General features: G+C 38.8%; 1 protein-coding gene across 1 annotated transcript in view; it reads right to left on the bottom strand.

Moving 5' to 3' along the window:
* Positions 1-23,367, bottom strand: part of WIF1 (WNT inhibitory factor 1) — a 73,227-nt gene that overhangs the window by 24,940 nt on the left and 24,920 nt on the right. The window contains exon 3 of the mRNA XM_084877605.1: positions 4,303-4,411. Coding sequence (XP_084733731.1) covers positions 4,303-4,411 — 109 coding nt within the window. The remainder of the gene's footprint in view (positions 1-4,302; positions 4,412-23,367) is intronic.

The following is a 23,367-nucleotide window of genomic DNA, read 5'->3' as shown; positions in this document are numbered from 1 at the left end:
CCGCTCCTACTGTGGGGACTGGGCTAATGAGGCTAATGAATAACTGCCCTGCAATGGACTGAAATTCCCATAAACTTCTTGCACCTGCGTTTTTTGCAAACAAATCCTACATCTGCCTCCAAACCTATTGTGTGGGGGAGTAGTTGTACATGCAAAGTGTGTGTGTGTGTGTGTGTGTGTGTGTGTGTGTGTACAGGTCACCTGGTACTGGAAGGCTTGTTCTTTTTCAAGTCTTCTTGCCCAAAGCATCATCCATTTTTCCTCCTCTAAACTTTATTACGTACAAAGATTCTAAATTATTAGAACATGATTTATCTAAACATGATCTATTAAAATAGTCTCACATCATATGTTCAAACTCTTACTGTTTCAATATCCCAAAAAGTAGAATTTCAGTAAGCTTTTTTTACTACAAAAAGTGAATAAAGCTGGGATGATTTAAGATTCAAGCATTAAATTATAAATTATAAATTAAAAAAATTAAGACTTATTGGAATTGAGCAGGTGTAACTGTGTAATTAATGTAATTATGCATTTTAAGCTTGGCTGGCGTAGCTCAGTGGTTGAGCATTGCCCTATGAACCAGGAGGTCATGGTTCGATTCCCAGTCAGGGCACAAGCCCAGGTTGCAGGCTCCATCCCCAGTTGGAGACGTGCAGGAAGCAGCCAATCAATGATTATCATCATTGATGTTTCTATCTCTCTATTCCTCTCTGAAATCAATAAAAACTCTATTTAAAATAACATGATATGAGACACATGACATGGCCATATTCCAGAACTTGGTGACCGGAGTGTCTTCTGTGTCTCCATGAAATAGTAAAGCCCCCGAAATGCCATTTGAGTGGAATTAGGATATCCTTGACTCTGCGGTGGGCTATCCCTGCCCCTGCAGCTGCATATCACAGGCTAATGAATCTCCAGAACCCAAGGCCACATTCGTTCAGATGGGCTTTCGAGAACCTCAAGCCCATTAGACTGGAAGCAGATCCTTTGGGTGGGCTGCTTGTCACGCTGCAGCCCTGGGATGACCCAAGAGAAACACAAGTTCACTCTTCCTGTCTACACTCACACTGGCACTATGCCAGGAAATTAGTCCCCAGCTCTTATGCTGGGAAATGGCAATACTGAGCCATTGGAAATAGTAGATAACTGTAAATGGATTTCCCAATTATTTAATTGATTTAAATTATCTCCTAATGAGATCTTCATTTGACATGTGAAAAAGTCTAACATCTGCCGAAACCAGTTTGGCTCAGTGGTAGAGCGTGGGTCTGCGGACTGATAGGTCTCGGGTTCGGTTCCGGTCAAGGGCATGTACCTGGGTTGCGGGCACATCCCCAGTAGGGGGTGTGCAAGAGGCAGCTGGTCCATGTTTCTCTCTCATCGATGTTTCTAGCTCTCTATCTCTCTCCCCTCCTCTCTGTAAAAAAATCAATAAAATATATTTAAAAAAAAAAAAAAGTCTAACATCTCTCTAGAAGAAGAGTAATTAAAAAAGAGGTTATGTTATCAATTATTTAAAAATATTATTAAACTATAAATAATACAGTATTAGAACAAACAGTATGCTCTAAAACAACCCCTATGTATAAAAGAAGTTAATCCTATGTAATAAAGAGGTAATATGCAAAATGATCATCACGACCTCACAAGATGGCTGCCTCTGACCAGGCTGGCAGGGGAGTTAGTGAGGGAAGACCAAATGACTGAACAGTCTATGTGGGGTGACCAGGTCTGTGGCGGGGGGGGGGGGGGGGGGGGGTAGGGGTAGGGGCGGGCATGAGGGGCAACCAGGCCAGTGAGGGAGCAGTGGGGACAACCAGGCCAGCATCAGGGGGCAGTTGGGGCAATCAGGCTAGCGGGGGGGGGGGGGGGGGGAGGGGGCAGTGAAGGGAAAACAGGCCATGGGGGGGCGGCAGTTAGGGGCAACCAGGCAGGCAGGCAGGGATTGGGCCTAAACCGGCAATTAGACATCCTCCAAGGGGTCCTGGATTCGAGAGGGTTCAGGCTGAGCTGAGGGGACACCCTATGCATGAATTTCGTGCACTGGGCCTCTAGTATAAAATAAAGAGGATATCATGAATTCAACATCTCAAATTGGTAAAGTTGATGACTCAGAAAAATAATTCAGGTGACAGCCTTACCTCATAAATTGCCAAAATAAATTTATATAAAACATTAGAAGCATGTCAAGTTATCACTTACCTGATCTTTAGAAGAATTAATTTCCAAGCATAAAAGTAATTTTTAAAATCACAAAGAAAAGATAGGTTTGACCAGGTAGAGTTTTAAAAACCCTGAAAACTCTACCTCCCTCAAAAAATATAAAAATAATATATTAAGTAAGAATTGCACTAATTTGAAAGAATATACACACCCTTACTATGTTCAGTGTTGTTTACAATAGCCACGCTATGGAAGGAATCCAAGTGTCCATCAGTAGATGAATGGATAAAAAAGCTGTAGTACATATTTACACAATGGGATACTACTTAGCCATAAAAAAAAAAAAAGAAGGATCTCTTTATGACAGTATAGACTGCAGAGGTCCTCAAACTTTTTAAAGTGGGGGCCAGATCACGGTCCCTCAGAGAGCTGGAGGGCCGGACTATATGAACTACTAATTCCTACTGTAACACCTCGGCTGCGCTCACTGCCCAAAAAACCTGGCGGGCCGGATCAGACTCCTCTGTGGGCCGCATGTGGCCCGCTGGCCGTAGTTTGAAGACCCCTGGAGAGGAACCTGGAGATGATTATGCTAAGCGAAATAAGCCAGTCAGAGAAAGACAAGTGCCATATGATCTCACTCATATATGGAATCAAATGAACAAAATAAACTAACAGCCTGGTCAGTGTTGCTCAGTGGTTGAGTGTCGATCTATGAACCAAAAGGTCACAGTTCGATTCCACGCCAGGGCACATGCCTGGGTTGCAGGCTTGATCCCCAGTGTGGGTTGTGCAGGAGGCAGCCAATCAATGGTTCTCTCTCATCACTGATATTTCTATCTCTCTCCCCTCTCTCTTCCTCTCTGGAAAAAAAAAAAATGTATTTAAACCAACTAGCAAACAAAATAGAGATAGACTTATAGATAGAGAACAGATTGGAGTCATAGGGGAGGGGCATGGTGAACAAAGGTGAAGGGATTAAGAAAAACAACTCATAGACAAAGATAACAGTATAATGATTACCAGAGGGAAAAGGGGAGATAAATGGTAATGAAAGGAGACATGATTTGAGTTGGTGAACACACAATACAATATACAGATGATGTAGTGTAGAATTGTACACCTGAAACCTATATAATTTTATTAACCAATGTCACTCCAATACATTCAGTAAAAAAGAAAAGAATTGCATTAAAGGATAAATATAGTTAGCATATAGGGAGCTTTGCAAACCAATAAGAACGCTTATCGTTTCAGTGTAAAAATGAGGATGTAAAATTCAGTGTAAAATTGTCTATTAGACAAATGTCTAATAGATAAAAATAAATGTTCTACCTCAGTAAGAATTTTTAAAAGTCAAATTAAAAGAACACTGAGAAACCACTTTTCACTTTTTTTAAGTCAGCCAAGCAGTTAAGATGATTAATAGCCCATGTTGAGAGGTTACACGCAGTAAGCCAGGCACTCTCCCACGCTGCTAGCCAGGGTACAAATGGGGGCAATCTTGGTGGAAAGTAATTGCATTTTGACAATTTGTTTTAAGAGTCTTTTAAAAAGTGCATAGTTCATATCCTTTGACATAATAATTCTACTTCTAAGAATCTATTTTACCAAAATAATGAGATGAGCACCAAGATTTTGACACGCACATTAATCAACGAGTGTTTTCTGAATGCCCACTCTGTGCTGGGCCCTGTGTTGGCAGTTGCAGTGAATAAAACACAACTCCTGCCCAGTGACTGTCTGCGACTTAGAAAGGATGTGTATTGTGATATTTCTAGATGCAGACCCTGATAACAATCTAAGTAGCACATAATAAAGGAATGAGTAAATAAACAATGTCAGTTTCATTAAATGGAATATTATAACGGCATTAAAAACAACTTTTGGGAAAATCCATGAAACAGGAAAATGCTTATGTTAAAATGTTAAAAGAAAAAAAAAAGTATTGATGTAAAACCAAAGTTATAATTTTACTACAACTATGAAAAATATGCTCATAGAAAGAAGACTGGAAGAAAATATTTGAACATGTTAACATAAGTGATCTGTATTTTTCTAAAAGTCATAAAACCTGGGTTCTAGTCTCAGTTCCATTGCTTATTACCAATATATGATTTTGAGACCACCCACCTGAGGCCTTGTGTGGCACTGTTCCCAGCAGGGGGACATTGACGGTTGGATCTGCCATGATGCCTTTATCCAGAGAGCGCAAGGACAGGAATTCATAGAAGTATTCTGCCTACAAAAAAAAAAAAAAAAAAAAAGGCATGACAGTCAGCACCATGGAAACCACAGAGAATGAGAAGGCATTTCTCAACTCATCCCTTGAGGGAGAGTGACATTTTCTCTACAGGATCTCGGAGCACATGGCCACTTAAAATTGTGTATCATGAATTACTTCTCCCATCTACACTTCCCTTACACTTTACTGATAATGTTTGTCACTTAACATTTTGTTCCTAAACATATTTTCGTTGGTTTTATGAACAGATTGAGTGCTGGATGCACTAATATTTAATAACTTTGGATTATTTATATTTCCAAGTACAATAATAACTACTAACAATGATACAACAAATGTTCTTGTATGCATACCATGTGCCATGACTTATTCTAAACATTTGTATTAACAGTACATATAACAATGGAAAAGGATTGCATGGATGGAGTACAAACACTCTGGGGGAAAAAAAGCATTTCAGTGGCTATATTGTTTCCAATACCCTCTAATAAATTATCATTTGCTGCTCCATAATTATATATACTCTAACTTTATCACATTCAAAATTAAATCTATGTTTATATGGGTGGTATATTTAAAATTACAATTATAAAAACATAATTTCAATAAGTTTTAAAAACTAATGGGGTGACATTTATTAATAAGATTATATGAGTTTCAAGTGTATGATTCTAAATATATCACTGTATATTACTTCTGTGCTCACCACCCAAAGTGACCATATATCTGACCCTTTTAACCTTCTTCACCCTCCCCTCAGCCCCCTTCCCCTCTGGTAACCTTCATACTGTTGTCTGTGTCTATGAGCTTTTTGTTTTGTCTGTTCATTTGTTGCTTTTTGTTTTATATCCCACATGAGTGAAATCATATGGCTCTTGTCCTTTTCCATCTGACTTATTTCCCTTAGCATGATATTCTCAGCGGAATCCATATTGTTGCAAATGGGAGTATTTCATTTTTTCTTATGGCTGAGTAGTATTCCAGGGTATATTTGTACCCAGTAATTTATAAAAATCATTTAATGTGTTAATAAGGGACGGAAAATTAGATAAAGGTTAAAACAATGATAGTGTATGATAAATAACTTTTTTTCCCTTCTCTCTATTTTTAAATTTTTTTACATGAAGTTCCATACCTTTTTTAGTGAAATAAATACATTTATTTAAAAGCAAACATTAATCATGTACCCATCTGATCATCGATGAAATATTCTTCTTGGACTTCTATTTAGTGTGGCTGTGCTCACATAACAATCTCATTTAAAACTCTTGCATGTCTCTTTGAAAGTGTGCTTCAAGAAAACAATACTCACTTAAAAAATATTTATTCTTGAAAGTATTTACATATGTCCCCTTGCTCCCCGCATTGATCCCTTCTGGCCCACCCCAACCCTTCACTCACTATTAAAGTCGCTCTGAATGTCTATTCCAGAAACTGTTGATGATGTTCAAAGAATGCGGAACTGAAAGAATTTCACTCAGAGTCTAGAAACAACTCCGTTAGAGCACTGATTTTCAACCTTTCTCATATCATAACACATTAACTACTAAAATTCTGCGGCACACCAAAAAATATATTTTTTGCCAACCTGGCAAAAAAGGGTATAATTTTAATTTATTCACACCAGACAGCTATTGTGAAGGCTGTTGTCATCTTTTTATATGACATAAATAAAATGGTATCATAAATTACTTCTCCCAGCTACACTTCCCTTTACACTTTACTGATAATGTTTGGGGTAAAAGAAGACCTAACTTCTATGCCAAAGAGAACAGAGCCAGCCTTAAAGTTTGGGAACAAGTTGCACAAATTCTAGGGAAAAGAGGTCAGTGCCTCTGACTAAATAGATATTGCATGTTTTAAAAATTCTTTCAGCATACCAGTGTGTTGTGGCACACTGGTTGAAAATCACTGCATAGAGCATTTGGGTCTCCTGTTGTAGCTTTTGAGTATGGCCACATTAAGGAGGCTGAGAAGCATGGAACCCACTGTATTCAATATCAGGGAGTTGGCATGACCATTCAACATGATGCATTTAGGCTTGAGATGGGCTTCTCTGGACAGCCAATACTCTGATCTTGTCAATAACAAATTTCACACTACAAAGGCTTTAGGGTGATTTCTTTGAGAATCCGTTTATGTTATGGTTTTTCTCCTGCAGTTCTAAGACTTATCACAGGTCAAGAACTGATTCAAACAATTTCTTACTTGGATCTTATCAGCAAAGGCATTTGCCAGAGTCAACATTTTTGTTTGTTTGTCTGTCTTGTAGAAGATGATAGTGTTTCATAATCTCTGAAATATATAATTTTCTTTATACTTAGCATATTTTTTTAAAAAGTGGTTTGCTTGTGTATTGTTTTCATTGCCTTATTAAGAATTCTAACTTGAAAACCACTTAGAGATTGACTAACCCTTTGTCTCTGATTTTGACACTGATTTCTTTTAAAGTTTCACTTTGTCATTATAAAGAGATCTACCAAAACCACCAATACCATATAAATATTTCTACACACAATCATCACCATGAGGCAGAGATGAAATATATTACTCATTTAACTTAACATTTTAAATATTTCCCTCAATGTTATAGAAAATGGTTGATGAAATAAGCAATAGATTTGTAATGTCATATTCTAACTTCTGGACAGAACTTTGTTTATAATATAATAAATATTCTTAGTCCCAAATCTCTTCACTGGAAAAACGATTTGGGGTCAAAGAAAACCTACGTAACTTCTATGCCAAAGAGAACAGAGAGCCAGCCTTAAAGTTTGGGAACAAGTTTCACAAATTGTAGGTTTACTACTTAGATAAAAGGAAGTCAGAGCAGGAACTGTAATAGGGAGGTGGCATATTGGAGAGCATGAAACCTCTTTTCGGAAAAAGTACATTTTGTTTCATTAAATGACACTGGTGGAAACTCAGGTAGAGGCATGGAGAGTGCTTATTTGGGAAACACATGAAAGATTGCCTTGTATTCAAACGAAGAATGGGCCTATTCAGGAGAATAATTCACTTCTAAATTAAACGGCTGAAAAATCATGCTGGCCTGGTTTGCATGCAGTAAATTTTCTTTTCATGAAGAAGTATAAAAGACACACAAACTTTATCAAGAGAGGAGTGCAGGAGGCCATTTAACTTGTTCCTAAGAGACTTGGCTGAATATTGCGGCTGTTCTTTTCAGAAGTGATAAAGATATCATTTAAACAGCAAACTGGGACAACTCACACGGCCTTCATTCTGGCGCGCTTTCTTTGGGTAGACAAAGAGAACAGAGAATTGCATTAACCATTGGGAGGAATGGAGAAAACCAGTATTTCTTTTCCACCTTTGAAGTTCTGAGTTTATGGTGTATATTTAATCTAATAAGCACAATAATTGCAGGATCCTCCAAGTTAGGAATCAACGTTTCTTCATAAAACCATGAAGGCTCTCAAAGAGGCGCTCAAACCTCTTTTAATTTCATGTATCCTGATGCTGAGCTAAGTGCTCATGGGAAAACACCAAAACAATTTGTCCCAAATAAACTTTTTGTCCCCCCAAAAAATATTTGTCCCAAAGAAACTTTCAGGTGGTTTAGAGACACAAAGCATAGAGATGCCTTAAGGTTTAAAATGTTAGAACTAATTTTTATTGAGTCTCTCTTCATTTCATTCTCACAGCAGCCTATTATTTTTATAGCATAGATGTATGTCCAGATTAGCAGCACAGGGAGTTTGAGAATTATTAAAGGGTTATGGAATAGCTCCTACAATGTGTGTGAAAGGCAAGAAGAAATCTACCAAAATGATGAAGAGAGGAAAATAGTTCAATGTGAAAGTCTCAAACGTATAAGCATGCCCAATGCTTAAAATAACCTGACGCCTGAATGTCTAGACCAGAAGTTTTCAGATCTCACATTCTCCCTCGGCATTCTTCTTGTCACCTCTCTGTAAAATTTCGTCCTGCAAACTCAAAACGCATTCTCCTTGGATTCTGTGACACTCAGCTGACTCTCCTCCCAGGTCCCACGTTTCCGACATTTCCTCATTAACTCTCCTCCTCTCATCTCTTGATCACAGAAAATCACTAAGACTCGGCCTTCGGCTCCTCTCTCTTTGTATTCTGTCATAAAATTCATGCACTCTCACATATGAAACTATTTCCTTTCGGGTAGTGATGCTGGATGCAAACCGTTGGCACTGCCTTGTGGCCATGCTTGCCTCGTGGAGTCTAATTTTTGTCATCCCAAACCAGCTTCCCCTCCTAATTTCTTAAGTCTGTCAAGAGTATTATCGTTTTCCCTATCACAGACTTGTCATTGTTTCTTGCCTCTACTTCATCTCCTGATAGCCAGACATCAAAATCTTATCCTTTCTCATTATCTAGCTTTTGTTTTTGTCCCTTCCTTTCATTCCTATGGTTTCCATCTTAACCCAGCCTTTATTTCTTCTTGGCATTATCATAACATTTTCTGAAATATCTATCTTGTCTTCCTCTTTAACATATATGCCATAATATAAACCAATATATCTAATTAAAACATAACTTTTTTAAAACATGTCATAATCCTTTCCTGTCTCCCTTATCTCCAAGATAAGGCCTTTGGCCTAAGGGTCCTCCAAATTTTATTTCTTTATTTTTTTACTTTAATTTATCAATAACAGTTTACTTTCAATATTATTTTGTATTGGTTTCAGGTATGCAGCATAGTGGTTAGAGACAATCATTCCCCCCCCCGCCCCCCCCCCCCGATATTCCCAGTACCCACCTGGCACCATACATGGTTATTACAATATTATTGACTATATTCTCTATGCTGTACTTTACATCCCTGTGACCATGTATAACTACCAATCTGTACTTCTCAATTTTTTCACCTCTTTCACCCAGTTCCCCTCTCCCTTCCCTCTGGCAACCACAAGTCCACTCGTGGTGTCTGAGTCTGTTTCAATTGCGTTTATTTGCTAATTTTCTTCATTAGATTACTACTCTCCAACAGGGGTCTTCTGCAACCCACCTGGCTTGCTCTGAATATAACACAGCCATGTTCTCTATCTTAGTGTTTTCATCTGTACTGACCAGTGATAGGACTTAAATCAGCTCAGCCTTTAAACATATCCCACTATGCATTATTATTAAAATTTTCACAGGTATAGGTGATGTATCATCATATACATTTTGAATTATCTGTGGTTAACGATGAGGGTGCATTTTTTTCCAGCATTCTATTGGCAGTTATGCAGCATTGTGCACAAGCAAGGTATTTAATGAGTATGTGCTGGGTGAATGAATGATCTACTGAGAAGCATCCAGATGCATAAGCCAGGGCATCCCTGAATACCTTGTTGTGATGAAATGGCATTAGCCTCTGGTTCCACTGACAAGCAGCAGCTTTTCTGTTCTGAAAATTGCTAAATTACTTTTATGGGTCAAAAGATTATCTTTTTACACATTTGTTGAACTTATTGATTAATAAAACCATACAGGTTTCAAGTGTACAACTCTATAACACATCATCTGAATGCTTCGTCATGGGTTCACCACCCTAAGTTAAGTCTCTTTCTGTCACCATTTATCCACCCTTTACCCTCTTTCACCTACCTCACTCCCTTTTCCCTCTGGTAATCACCATACTGTTGACTGTATCTATGTGTGCTTTTTTATTAATCCCTTCATCTTTTTCACCCAGCCCCCACAAACCACTTCCTTTCTGACAGTTGTCAGTCTATCCTATGTATCTCTGATGCTATTTTGTTTGTTAGCTTATTTTGTTCATTAGATTCCACATGTAAGTGAAGTCATATGGTATTTGTCTTTCTCTGACTGGCTTATTTCACTTTGCATAATACCCTCCAGGTGCCTCCATGTTGTAACAAAAGGTAAATTTCCTTCTTTTTTATAGCCTGGTAGTATTCCATTGTGTAAATGTGCCACAGCTTTTTTTATCCACTCATCCACTGATGGGCTCTTGGGTCCAGATCTTGGCTATTGTAAATAATGCTGCAATGAAGAACAGAGGGGTTCATATATTCTTTCTGATTTGTGTTTTGGAAATCTTAGGATACATTCCCAGAAGTGGAATTGCTGGATCTTAAGGCAGTTCCATCTCTTTTACTTTGCTGTATGGCTAGTCACCACAGCATACATAGAGAACATTTTTGAAAAAAGTAGCAATCGAAGGAACATTAACATTTGATATCCAGCCAGTCTGTGTGTAGTTTATAATTGTTTTATAGTTGTTATGGGACAAAACCTAGGCAATGGGGCCCCCAGAAAGAATGTGAGCAGATAGTGCAAACAAGGCCCAGTTCTGAAACTGACTTTGTCCAATGCTCTTCATTACCCATTAGTCTCCTTCCAAAAGTTACACATATTATAATTTATGTAAATGATTTAATTTTAAAAGTTTATGTTTTGTAAAACTTTTATAAGTTTTGCCTTCTATAAATTACAATAATTACAACATCATACAGAAACTGAAATATCAATAACTTTTTTCCTGACTTCTTTGAAACTGGCTCTAAGAAGAACTTGTTTCAGAAGCAAAAAGGAACGGTCCCTTCTCTTGCAGAGTAGTTAATTTTTTCACTGGTCTTGGCTTAAACTGACATTTAAATGAACATTGTTTAAAGAGAGAATCTCAATCTATCCTGGTAATCATCTTTATACACATTAGACCACAGTCAGAGGGCTGGGTGGAGGGAGTAAAGTTATTGGAATATAATGGTAATGTTAAAACTTTAAGTCCAAGTAAACACATCCAGGATGAGAGTTTTGTAAACTAAAACTGGCAGGAGATCACACAGTTTGGCTTCACATAAATCTGAAATATCTAAAACATTTCCATTTTTTTCCTCCTTCGGTTTGGAATCACCATTGCTCATGCAAACCAGAAACAGACCAGGATATCTGACAAATCACTGGCTAGTCACTCTCTTTTAAGATATGAAAGCAATGTATTCATATTAGATATGAATTCAAAATTAGATAAAACCCAAAGCTACAGTGTTTTATTTGTTAATGCTGAGGGAGAGGTAAAAAAAAAAAAAGAAAAAGAAAAAGAAAGAAAGAAAGAAAGAAAGAAAGAAAGAAAGAAAGAAAGAAAGAAAGAAAGAAAGAAAGAAAATAGAAAACCAGAGCATTGGGGAATGGAAAAGTTTTATTTTTACGTTCTTAAAGACTGGGGTGGGGGAAAGGTATATCAGTATAAACACATAGTAAGCTCTCTAAACAAAAGAGAGTCCCCATTCAGCACAATGCTTTCCATAGAAAGGGCAATGTAGGCAGCAGTGGAGCTTCTGAAAACTTCGTTCCTCATTATTTCTCAAGGTTTCTGGGACAGTGGCCTGCCCTAATTCAAGCATTTCACAGTTATGGGTCAATGCCAACCTAACAACTGGGCACCAAGAAGAATGATAGTCAGTATTGGGCAATCTGGGTGGAGTAACGTAAGGGACCAAAGGAGAAAAGGGTTCATTACAAGTGGCACAGCTGGGGACAATCCAACTAGAAGGTGTGGGGAAGGAAACAGCGTGGAGGCCCTTGGGAGCACGACTCTAAGTTTCTTCTGGATACTAAGATGGAATAATTATTGAAAAATAAGAATGAGCTAATGAATGCAGGTGTTCTGGAAGAGATGAGAGAGGAAGGTTTCATTTCTGAAAAAAAAAATGGGAATACCTTTTCTATTTTTTCTTGTCATATCAAGATTTATCTTTTTTAGTTTTTTAACATGTTTTTATTGATTTTTAGATATAGAGGGAGAGGGAGAGATAGAAACATTGATTAGAAACACTGATTGGCTGTCTCCCACATGCCCCCTACTGGGGACTGCAACCCGGGCATGTGCCCTGACTGAGAATCAAACCAATGACCTCTTAGTGCCTCGGACAGCACTCAATCCACTGGGCCACACTGGCTGGACAAGATTTATATTTGAATATTTCTTTTTTTAAAAAATATATTTTATTGATTTTTTACAGAGAGGAAGGGAGAGAGATAGAGAGCCAGAAACGTCGATGAGAAACATTGACCAGCTGCCTCCTGCACACCCCCTACTAGGGATGTGCCCGCAACCAACGTACATGCCCCTGACCGGAATCGAACCTGGGACCTTTCAGTCCGCAGACCGACGCTCTACCACTGAGCCAAACCGGTTTCGGCTGAATATTTCTTATATCTTCAAAAGCAGTAGTCATTGGATATTTGTTTATAAGGGGGAGAGAGAGAATTTCCAAGAGTTATTTCTTGAACAATAATTTTAAAACTGAACCATTATTCTTATAGCTTATGTGGTACATTTATTCTTCATCAGCATCTCATCCCCTTGTTATCTTTTCTTCATGCAAGTAACATGGCAATGTATTTCAACACACTACATTTTAAAACACAGAACAACATTTATAAAATATACAAACAAGTTTGGGTAGCACAGACACGTAGCTCAAAAGAGGCAAAATTAATGTCCCATTTCTTTCAGAGTTCTGTATAATGTATCATTATCTCTAGGGCTATAATTTTACTTTACTGATAAAAGGTGAGTGAAAATTTTTAGCTGTCATAGAAATGTCAGGAGATATTCCCAATGATGGCTTTCAAATGATTTAATATTAGGCCATATTTTTCTTAGTTTTAGCCTTAGGTAGTTTTCTGAAATTCCTTGGTGTATTTTTTCATTGAATCCACATGGACATTATTAACTTACTTTTTTATGAAAACCAGGGGGGGAAAAAACAGACTTTTCTCTTTAACTTTATGTTTTGGAAAAAGGCATTAAACTACTTTGGTAAAGGTTATGAAATATGCCTTAATTTGACTTCTTTGTTCATATAGTTGCAATTTCATGTATCAGAATACTGCATTACAAGGTACATCTAGTTGTTCCGTTCCAATCCAAGAGCCAAACAGAAAAAAAAAAAAAAAAATTCTGTAACTTCACTGTTACAGATTTTCAAAGTCCAAAATTTAGGGAATAAGTCTTGCTAACAGAAGATTCAACTCATAGTTATCACTGTAAGTTTTTCCATAGGCCCTAGATCATGCAGCATAATTAGCCTTTTTAATTTTCTAAGCTCCTCTGTATATTTGCACCATTCAACCTCCTCAAGAAAAAGAGAAACTGAGGCAGAACAGAAGCAATTTTCTGGATAACACTGATGATGAAAATCCATAATCTGAGGACTGGTTAAATCTATGTGGCCAACTTCAATTGCCCCCTAAAACTCCTGAGCAATTCTTTTTAACATTACTAGTCTCTCCCTTCTCCTACACATAACAATTCCATAGATTCACCAAAGTCCTCCACCCTATTCCTATCTTCACTCAACTGATTACCTCAAAGAAAATATTTTGCTAGTGGTGAATTCTCTCAAGTTTTCATCCATCCACCTACAAAAAGGCTATAGCCACATTCATTCCTGCTTCCTTCCCATATCCTTTGAGATTGGTTCCCTAAAGAATGTCATCTTCCCTCATATATATTAATGTGTGAAAAGATTAAGAACCAAACACTGTCTCTACCAAGCTATCTTCCTTCCTTCCTGACATTACAATGCGTCTATAATCATGGCCTCAGTTTTCTTGCCCATAATCTTCAGCTTCCTACAGTAGGGCTTTTGCCCCCATTACTATTGAAATGTTTTGATGAAAGGTCACTGATGATGTCCAAGTTATATATCCATTGAACACTTTTCCACCTTAATCTCTCCTGTATTCTCTGAAATTTTTATTACAATTAACTTCTCTTTCTCTTCTTTTTTGACCTATATATATTGATAGATTTCTCAGATCTATTTTCTTCTCTTGCTTTCTATTGTTACAAAATTCAGACATTTCTCACTGGTTCTGCCCATTTACCTGCCTCTTCTCTCATGTCTTCCTTTCTAGTCCTTGACCCAGCCACAACAAGCTTTGAGTCCACCCATCCACCACACTCTCTCATGAATCCTGCCCTTACTTTATGCATGGAATGTCTACTTCCTGCAAAACTGACTTCCTGCTCCAGGCTCAGGTGAAATGTCACCTCTTTGTAAAGCTTTCCTGCTCCATATGCTTATTTCCTGTACTTTCCCTTATATTTACTATTATACTTCCTTGAGGCCCAGGGCATGGATTTGTGCACATTGAAAGTTAATTAGAAGGTGGCCCGTGGGGCAAAATTGGGCAAGATGGGCCAGACACACCCTGGAGCCAACCTTCCAGGGTCCCTCTTGGCCCAGCTGCACCTAGGGCAGTTTTCCATGGCTCAAAGAGCATCTGCAGAGTAAGTGGGGTCCCTCCAGCAAGTGAGGTCCCCTGGCCTGGCCTGGCCTGGCCTGGCCTGCAGGGATCAGGCCAAAACTGGCAGTCCAATATCCCAAGGGTCCTAGAGTGCAAGAGGGCACTCTGCAAAGTTGCTGTCGCTCAGCAGCTCCTGCGTTGAGTGTCTTCCCCCTGGTGGTCATTGTGCATCATAGCTACCCAACAGTTGGTGGTTGTTTGTTGGCTGGTTGGTGGTCACTTAGGCTTTTATATATATAGATAGTAACAACCTATTTACTTCTCTTTCCCATTAAACTTTCATCTCCGGAGGGGACTCATTGTTTATTTGAATCCCCAGGGACTAGCATATTCTTTGTGGCTCAAAAACTGTTTATAAAAAATGAATATAAGTGTTAAGACAAATTAGTGATAGCCCCTCAAAAAATAGGTGAATCATGTCTTACTATGTCTACCATGTCTACTCCAACTCATGAAATTTCTGACATTAAATGAAAAAGAAACCCAAGTATACGAGTAAAGCTTTGACTGAGAGAGGTAGACATTGGCATCCCAATCACAGGTCAGCAAGAAATGGATGATACCCAGCCATGCACAGGAGACTAAGCTGATCCCGATCTGGCTCTCCACAGAGTCACCTAACAGTCCAAACAACAGCACGCACGGGCAGGGGTGAACTGAGGTAAAATTGGGGCTACAGTCAGACCAACTTGGCTTGAATTCTAATTCCACTACTTACCAGCTGGCCTTGGGCAAAGCCTTTGCCTTTTATTCATTCAACACATAGGCATTGAGTGTGTCAAGCACTAGGCATTGTGTATGCCCACAATTGCAAGGATGAATAAAAAGAGATCTAATATTTGTCATTATAGAGAAATCTGTCTAACTTGTAGGCTGGACAAAAGTTGATCATTAATCAAATAATTATAAAATTAAGACTGTGGTAAAGTGCTTCAGAGGAGAAGTATGTTGTACTTGGGAGAATATGTAATTGGATTTAGCTAGGGAATCAAAAAGGGCTTGCCTGAGAAAGAAGGCAAAACTGAGATCTGCTAGATAAAGTTAGCCAGGTGAAAGAGAGGGAAGCATTTTCAGCAGAAGGAAGGTCAGGGGTATAAGCTCTGACATGACTTCAGCAAGCTTGAAGAACTAAAGAGAGGCCAGCACCTACTTGATAGCATTGCTGAGAGGATTAAAGAACGTGTAAAGGCCGGGACCGGTTTGGCTCAGTGGATAGAGCATCGGCCTGCAGACTGAAGGGTCCCGGGTTCGATTCCGGTCAAGGGCATGTACCTTGGTTGCGGGCACATCCCCAGTGGGGGATGTGCAGGAGGCAGCTGGTCAATGTTTCTCTCTCATCGACATTTCTAACTCTCTGTCCCCCTCAATTCCTCTCTGTGTAAAATCAATAAAATATATTAAAAAAAAAAAAAAGAATGTGTAAAGTAGGTAGCAAATGTTGATACACAATAAGCATTGAACAAATTGTGGTCATTATTAACAGGACTAGAGGCCTGATGCATGAAGATTCATGCAAGAATGGGACTTCCTTCCTCTGGGTGCTGGCACCACTTTTGCTCAGGCCCTAGAGCTGCCTTTCTGCCTTACCATGCTGCCCAGAGGCCCAGAGTGTCTGGGGCAGTGCAGAACACCTGTGTCATTGCCATGGCAACGATGCAAGCACCTTGCCCCTGGCTGCTGGGTCCTGTGTATGCAAATTAACCCACCGTATTTATTGGGTTAATTTGCATACTCATGCCTGATTGGCTGGTGGGCATTGTGAAGGTACGGTCAATTTGCTTCTTTCTCTTTTATTAGTGTAGATTAATGCACAAGTAGAACACCCACTCTTATTGGGGGAATGTGGCAGAAGTTTCTAGACAGTGGGGGAACCTGTAGGTAGGAAGGAGTAGTCTTTGTATTTCTGGGTGTTTGGGGCTGGAGGAGGGTGATCAAGGGCACTCTCACATTCCTGAAGGATATCAGCCATGTGCTGTGTGTATTGGGAGAAGAGTTCAAAGAGGAGTAGGGGCTATGAAAACAGTCTAAAAATTCTCTTCCTTTTCTGCTTATGGCAGATGTGAGTTTACAGTCCAGGTTAGTTGAAATTACAATTATCTTATTTCTTTTTTTTTTTAATATGTTTTTATTGATTTCTTAGAGAGAGGAAGGGAGAGGATAGAGAGATAGAAACATCAGTGAGAGAGGAACATTATTAATTGGCTTTCTCTTGCATGGTCCCTACTGGGGAATAAGCCTGCAACCATGGTCCATGCCCTTGACTGGAATAGAACTTGGGACCCTTCAGTCTGCAGGCTGATGCTCTATCCTCTGAGCCAAACAAGCTTGGGCACCTTTTTTTTTTTTTTTTTTTTTTTTTTTTTAGATTGAAAACAAATTAGAAATGTCTTACTGAACTATTAATTTACAGGAAATTTAAAGGACAGAAAACAAGAAAACTACCCTATGAAGATGTAATCAGCAAAATCGAGGCAAGGAAAGTTTGTAGGCCAAAACCCTGTTTACTCAACAAAAAATTGTAGGAATGAAAAATGCGAGGTGGATGGGAAACCCACAGACTAAAAGACCTAAAGACCGATCAGCCAGTCATAACGTGCGAACCTTTCCTGGGTTCTCAGTCAGATACACAGACCTTTTAAAGTATGTGACATTAAAATATTTGTTAAAAAGTATGACATTTATGAGAGACAGTTGACAATTTAACTGGATATTCAATTATATTAAATAATTTCTAATTGGTTTAAGGGTATTTTAAAATATATATATATATTTTATTGATTTCAGAGAGAAAAGGAGAGGGAGAGAGAAAGATTAGTATCAATGATGACAGAGATTCATCAATCTGCTGCCTCCTGTACGCCCCCTATTTGGGGATCATACCTACAACCCAGGCATGTGCCCTGACCAGGAATAGACCAGACCTCCAGGCTCATAGGTCAGTGTGACTGAGCCACACTGGCAGGACTGAGGGTTTTTTTAAAGTTATCTTTTATAGATACATAAGAGTTTCTCAAAGATAAGGACAGACTATGGCACCCACCTTGCCTAATACTGTACTAGACAATATAGGCAATAAATATTATTGACTTGAAACCAGTATTTCTTAAAAACGTATTATGTGTTTTTGTCTTTGTCAGAAAAGTTTCTATAGCCATTCAGGTAGAAGGATATGAGTGTCAGAAAACTTGTAAATAGCCGAAACCGGTTTGGCTCAGTGGATAGAGCGTCGGCCTGCGGACTGAAAGGTCCCAGGTTCGATTCCGGTCAAGGACATGTTCCTTGGTTGCGGGCACATCCCCAGAAGGGGGTGTGCAAGAGGCAGCTAATTGATGTTTCTCTATCATCGATATTTCTAACTCTCTATCCCTCTCTCTTCCTCTCTGTAAAAAAGTCAATAAAATATATTTTACAAAAGGAAAAAGAAAACTTATAAATAACTGAACAAATACCAGGGACTAAACCACTACAGTAGAAGGAATAGTTGGTGTCAAGTACCCTGATGGGATGGCCCCTGCAATGATCAGGAAATAGAAGGGAGGCCAGTGTGGCAAGACCAGAGTGCGTGAGGCGCTGTGGTTCTCAATATGTGGCCAGAGGGGAAGCACTGCCCTGTGACAGGCAAAGGATCAGATGCTCCTAGCAGAGGAGCCCTGGAAAGGGCCCGTAATAACAAGATCTAGCTCCACACATCCTCTGAGGCCAGAGGTAAACCCTGCGGGCCATCTCAACGCCCTGCTTCTTACCTCCTGTCTCTCTCTCTCCCAAGCCCCCTACCTGCACACTGGCCTTCAGCCCTGCAGGAGCTGGAGGTACAGTCTAGGGAGAAAAGACAGCCATGGTGCCTTCCAGGCCGCAGCTAAGGGTGGGGAGGAGATTTAACTATGAATAAAAATCAGAATTTTAGCTACTACAGCGGGGTGGGTATTTTAATCACTGAGATGAGAATAAGCTTAGCACTAAAGTCATCAGAAGACATTTTATTACCTCTGGCTGACTAGAGTAGTCCAGGGAGGAAACAGCCTGCATGGTAGGTCTGTGGGGCTTTGTGAGAAAGTAAAGATGCTGATTTGTGTAATAGCTTTAGGCTCTTAGATCCTTATTAGGATTTGAAGAGCCAAGGAGGGAGGGCAGCATATTTTCCATTGGAACCAACTTCACTTAAAGCATGCCAGAATATTAGGACAAATCCGAACTCTCCTTTATTACTTTTTAATTACTGTCTGTTACATACAGCTTTTTCATTTCTAAGAATTATTTTCAGTACATATTTGAGTGCTTGCCATTCCCCTTCCTAGATGTAAACCTAGTTAACGACCATCGGTCTGTGCCGCTAGCACCGTGAATGACAGGACTTTATAGTTAAAATAAATGGTTACGGAGCAGATGTGAGCAGACACCATGGTTAGTCAGGCTGATTCATTTTTTTTAAAGGCACATTAAAGCTGAATCAGCCGTCATCTTTTAGTGATGACTGCTGATCTGATGTGATGAGAGGAAGTCCACGCACGTGGACGGGCTGATTCAGCTCCCGGATGGTTGGGGCATCGTTAACTCATACGGACTGATCCTGCTCCTGCTTCAAACTTCTAAGCCTTTGTTCTCAGGGCTCAGAGGACAGCTTTGAAGTTCGGGATAAAGCTCTTCTAACACACCATTACCAAAGAATAACCTTTTGATTATGATCTCATGAAAGTATAATCAATAACTTACATACGTTAAAACCATGGCAAACAGTGACGGTCCTGTAATTGGACCTCTATGAATCCCATATGTAACCATCTCTGTACTCGCTAGCAGTCTTACATAATACATATAGCTCTTCCCCAAACATAGCCGTTGAACTTTCTCAAAAGGCTATGAAACTTTTCACAGCTACTGTCAGCCTCGAACTGTTCATGCCCTTAATTAAGTTAATGTGTAGGGACCTAACGGACAGAATTTTTGGAAAGCTTAAAAAAATAAATATTTCCCCTGAATCCATTTGATGCTCATTTGTGTAAAGCAATTTAATCGAAGCCAGTAACTTATTGCTTAACTGCATGGCTTGTGTGCTTTAAAAATATACAGCATCCTGGAAAAGAAAAGGCTTTTCCAACAAATCATTGTTAAAAGCATAAGCGGAACGTATATTCATTTAGCAAAGGCATGCTCTCGTGTCAAGTTCTCAAATGACTGGGACCTGGTTAGGAAGCCATTATGTCATTACCTACATTACCTAACATTTATATTTCTCTCCCTCCCTCCCCCCTCCCTCCCTCCCTCCCTTCCTCCCTCCTTCCATCCCTCCCTCCTTCCCTCCATCCCTCCCTCCCTCCCTCCCTCCCTCCCTCCCTCCCTCCATCCCTCCATCCCTCCCTCCCTCCCAGTTAAATTATATTATTACTCAATTTAAAATGTAGGTGTTCAATGTAACTTAATTGGCTTCATTTTGGGAATAAGGGCAGTAAGCTTACAGAGAATATTTGGGAGGAAAAATACCCAACCCAGCCCACAGCAGCTAAGAAACAAAACAAAAACCCCAGAGTTTTCTGATCTAAGAGGACAAAGAAGTCTGAATTGAAGGGACACTTAAGGACAGAATAAGCGATGTCCAAAAAATATTAGTCCCATCTTTTTGGACTAAGCATCCAATCTTTAAGTGAAGTGCATTGACAAAGACAAAACCAATAAGTAGTACAGGGGCTCCTGAAAGCAGTATTTTTGCACGCTGCCTCCTTCCTCACAACCATACCACCCATGCCATTGTCACCTGATTGTTTTGTTAGCTGTATCAGGATTGTTTTTCTTTTGGAACATATTCAAAAGTTGTCAAAGCTAATTTCCAGCAAATTGATGTACATTTAGATTTTTTTAGTTCAAAATATCACTGTTAAAGTAATCTTTGTGACACTACTGCCACTATATAGAACTTCTTCACATGAAAATAGCTTACAAATTAAAATTTTAATTATTACTGACTCCATTCATTGTAATCATCTACATTTTTAAAAGTGATATTTGGCCCCATATCTCCTCTATTCAATTATAATTCCTAAAGACAGCCGAAACTGGTTTGGCTCAGTGGTAGAGCGTCGGTCTGCGGACTGGAAGGTCCCAAGTTCGATTCCGGTCAGTGGCATGTACGTTGGTTGCAGGCACATCCCCGGTAGGGGGTGTACAAGAGGCAGCTGGTCGATGTTTCTCTCTCATCGACATTTCTAGCTCTCTATCTCTCTCCCTTCCTCTCTGTAAAAAAATCAATAAAATATATTTTTTAAAAAGTAAAAAATAAAAAAAATAATTCCTAAAGACAGAGACATATACATTGGTAAATAACAATTTGCCCATCACCAAAGAAGGGATGATGATCAAAGAATACCAGTAACACCAATGGGGAGAAGGCTCAGCTTGACTAATTGTTCTTTAAGAAAATATCAATGAACTGGTTTTGGTCTCCAGTTGTAACAGAGGATAACAGACTATATAAAGTGGAAAAAGAAATAGACCAATGGGAAAACTGGATGTGTGCAAATGAGCAGGGCTAATATCAGCTAAATCATGATTTGTGTGAATGTATGAAAGCTCAAAGGCACTGGGAATTTTTTTTTTTTTTTTTTTTTTTTTTTTGCACACACACACACACACACACACACACACACACAAAGATAGATGGCTCTGGAAATTGTAGACCAGACAGCATCAGCATCTGTTTTCATGGCTCTTTTAATACCTAGAGGAATAACCTAGACAGCAATATAGAGTCACAAGAAGCAAACAGTGCCTGTCAGAACTGTTCTTACTGAAAAGAGAGGATAAGAAGCAATAGAAAGACATTACCTCTATTTCAAAATCACTACTGATTCCTTCCCTTAATGAGAATTCCCATCTTTACCATTCTATGGATGGCTAAACAATGCACTTAAGAGCCACACCCAAAGCATAAACCTGTGTCAGCCTGGAATACATACTGGGTGGTGTTTCATTCAGATTGGTCTTGAGAACCAATCTATTAGATATTCTGATTAGTGACTTTTATAAACAAAATGTGAGGATACCCACAAAAGCTGTAGACTTTTAAAAACTAATCAGGTTTTAATTCTCTGAAAGAATTATCCAAAAATTCTTAACTAATTAAATATGACAACATTAAAACTAGAATTAAAATTTTCAGGCTCAAAAAGCCAACCACAGAATGGGTTGCATAATGGGAAGCATAATGAGACAACTGAGACTAGCAAATCAGATTTGGAAAATCATAGTTTACCGTAAGATGAATATTATTTAGAAATATTATGTTATATGAAAAAAATGAACTTGTCTGTAAAATTCTTCCTTTATTCCGGCCGGCATGGCTTCGTGGTTGAATGTTGACCCATGCACCAAGAGGTCCCTGCGTTCAATACCTGGTTAGGGCACATGCCTGGGTTGGGAGCTCTATCCCCAGTGGGTAGTACGCAGGAGGCAGCTGATCAATGTTTTTCTCTCATTGATGTTTCTATCTCTGTCTCCCTTCCTCTCTCTCTAAAGTCAATAAAAAATACTTTTTAAAAATTCTTCCTCAATCTATGCATTAGATATAATACTAGTATCTATTTTAAATAAGAATGAATTAGATTCAGAAAAACATATCAAATTTTATGAAACTATTTTAAAAGTCTTATGAAAAACTGTTTTTTTTTTAATTATTCAGATTAATCACTTTACCAAGTAAATTGTTGTCTATAGTTCTTGAATTTTTGTCTATTGTTCTAAAGCCCTGAAAGGTATAACAAAGAGAAATAAGACTTCATTGTACCAAGGAAGATTCTCGATGGAGATAAAGTGTAGGCAATCAAAATATTGAAACTCTAGCCCAGTTGATGTGGCTCAGTGGTTGAGCATTGACCTATGAACTAGGAAGTGAAGGTTCGATTCCTGGTCAGGATACCTGGGGTGTGCAGGAGGCAGCTGACCAATGATTGTCTCTCATCAGTGATGTTTCTATCTCTCTCTTCTCCTCTGAAATCAATTTAAAAAATTCTTTTTAAATGTTGAAACTCTGAATAGCCAAAGTGATGGCTAGGTTCTTATGGAAGGTAGTTAAAGATCTGCCCTATATGCTTCCTGTTAGCAGAGATCCCTTCCTACTCTGCTAATCTATGGTTGATCTTCAAAAACGGTTGTGGTTTCTGTTTTGTTTTGTTTATTCGTTCAGTTTATTTTTGAACAAACTGATGGTCGCCAGAGGGAAGGGCAATGGGGGAAATGGTGAAAAAGTGAGGGGGACTGAAAGGCACAAACTTCTAGTTATAAAATAAATAAGTCACAGGGATGTAAAGTACAGCATAGAGAATACAGTCAGTAATATTGTAATAGCTTAGTATGGTGACAGATGGCTATTAGACTTACCATGGTAATCATTTTGTAAGGTATATAGTAGTTAAGTCACTGTGTTGTATACCTGAAAATAATATGATTTTTTATGCCAACTACTGTTTTTTTTTTTTAAAAAATACTTGAATTCACAAGTGGTCTTCCTGCCAACAATCCCTCCTCACTTTTCTGCTCTGTACCGGTCCACTGTGTACTTCTTTTTCTACTTTTACCACTCCCAAGTTTTATCATTTGCTTATGCTATTCTATACTACTCTTCCAAATCCAAAATTACTTTGTTCCAAAAAGTCAAATCCTTCCCTAACAATTATTTCTAAACTAGAGGCCCAGTGCACAAA

Source organism: Pipistrellus hanaki, assembly GCF_964339955.1.
Source record: "Pipistrellus hanaki genome assembly, chromosome: 3".
Classification (NCBI taxonomy): domain Eukaryota; kingdom Metazoa; phylum Chordata; class Mammalia; order Chiroptera; family Vespertilionidae; genus Pipistrellus; species Pipistrellus hanaki.
This window is presented reverse-complemented; position numbering and strand designations above follow the sequence as displayed.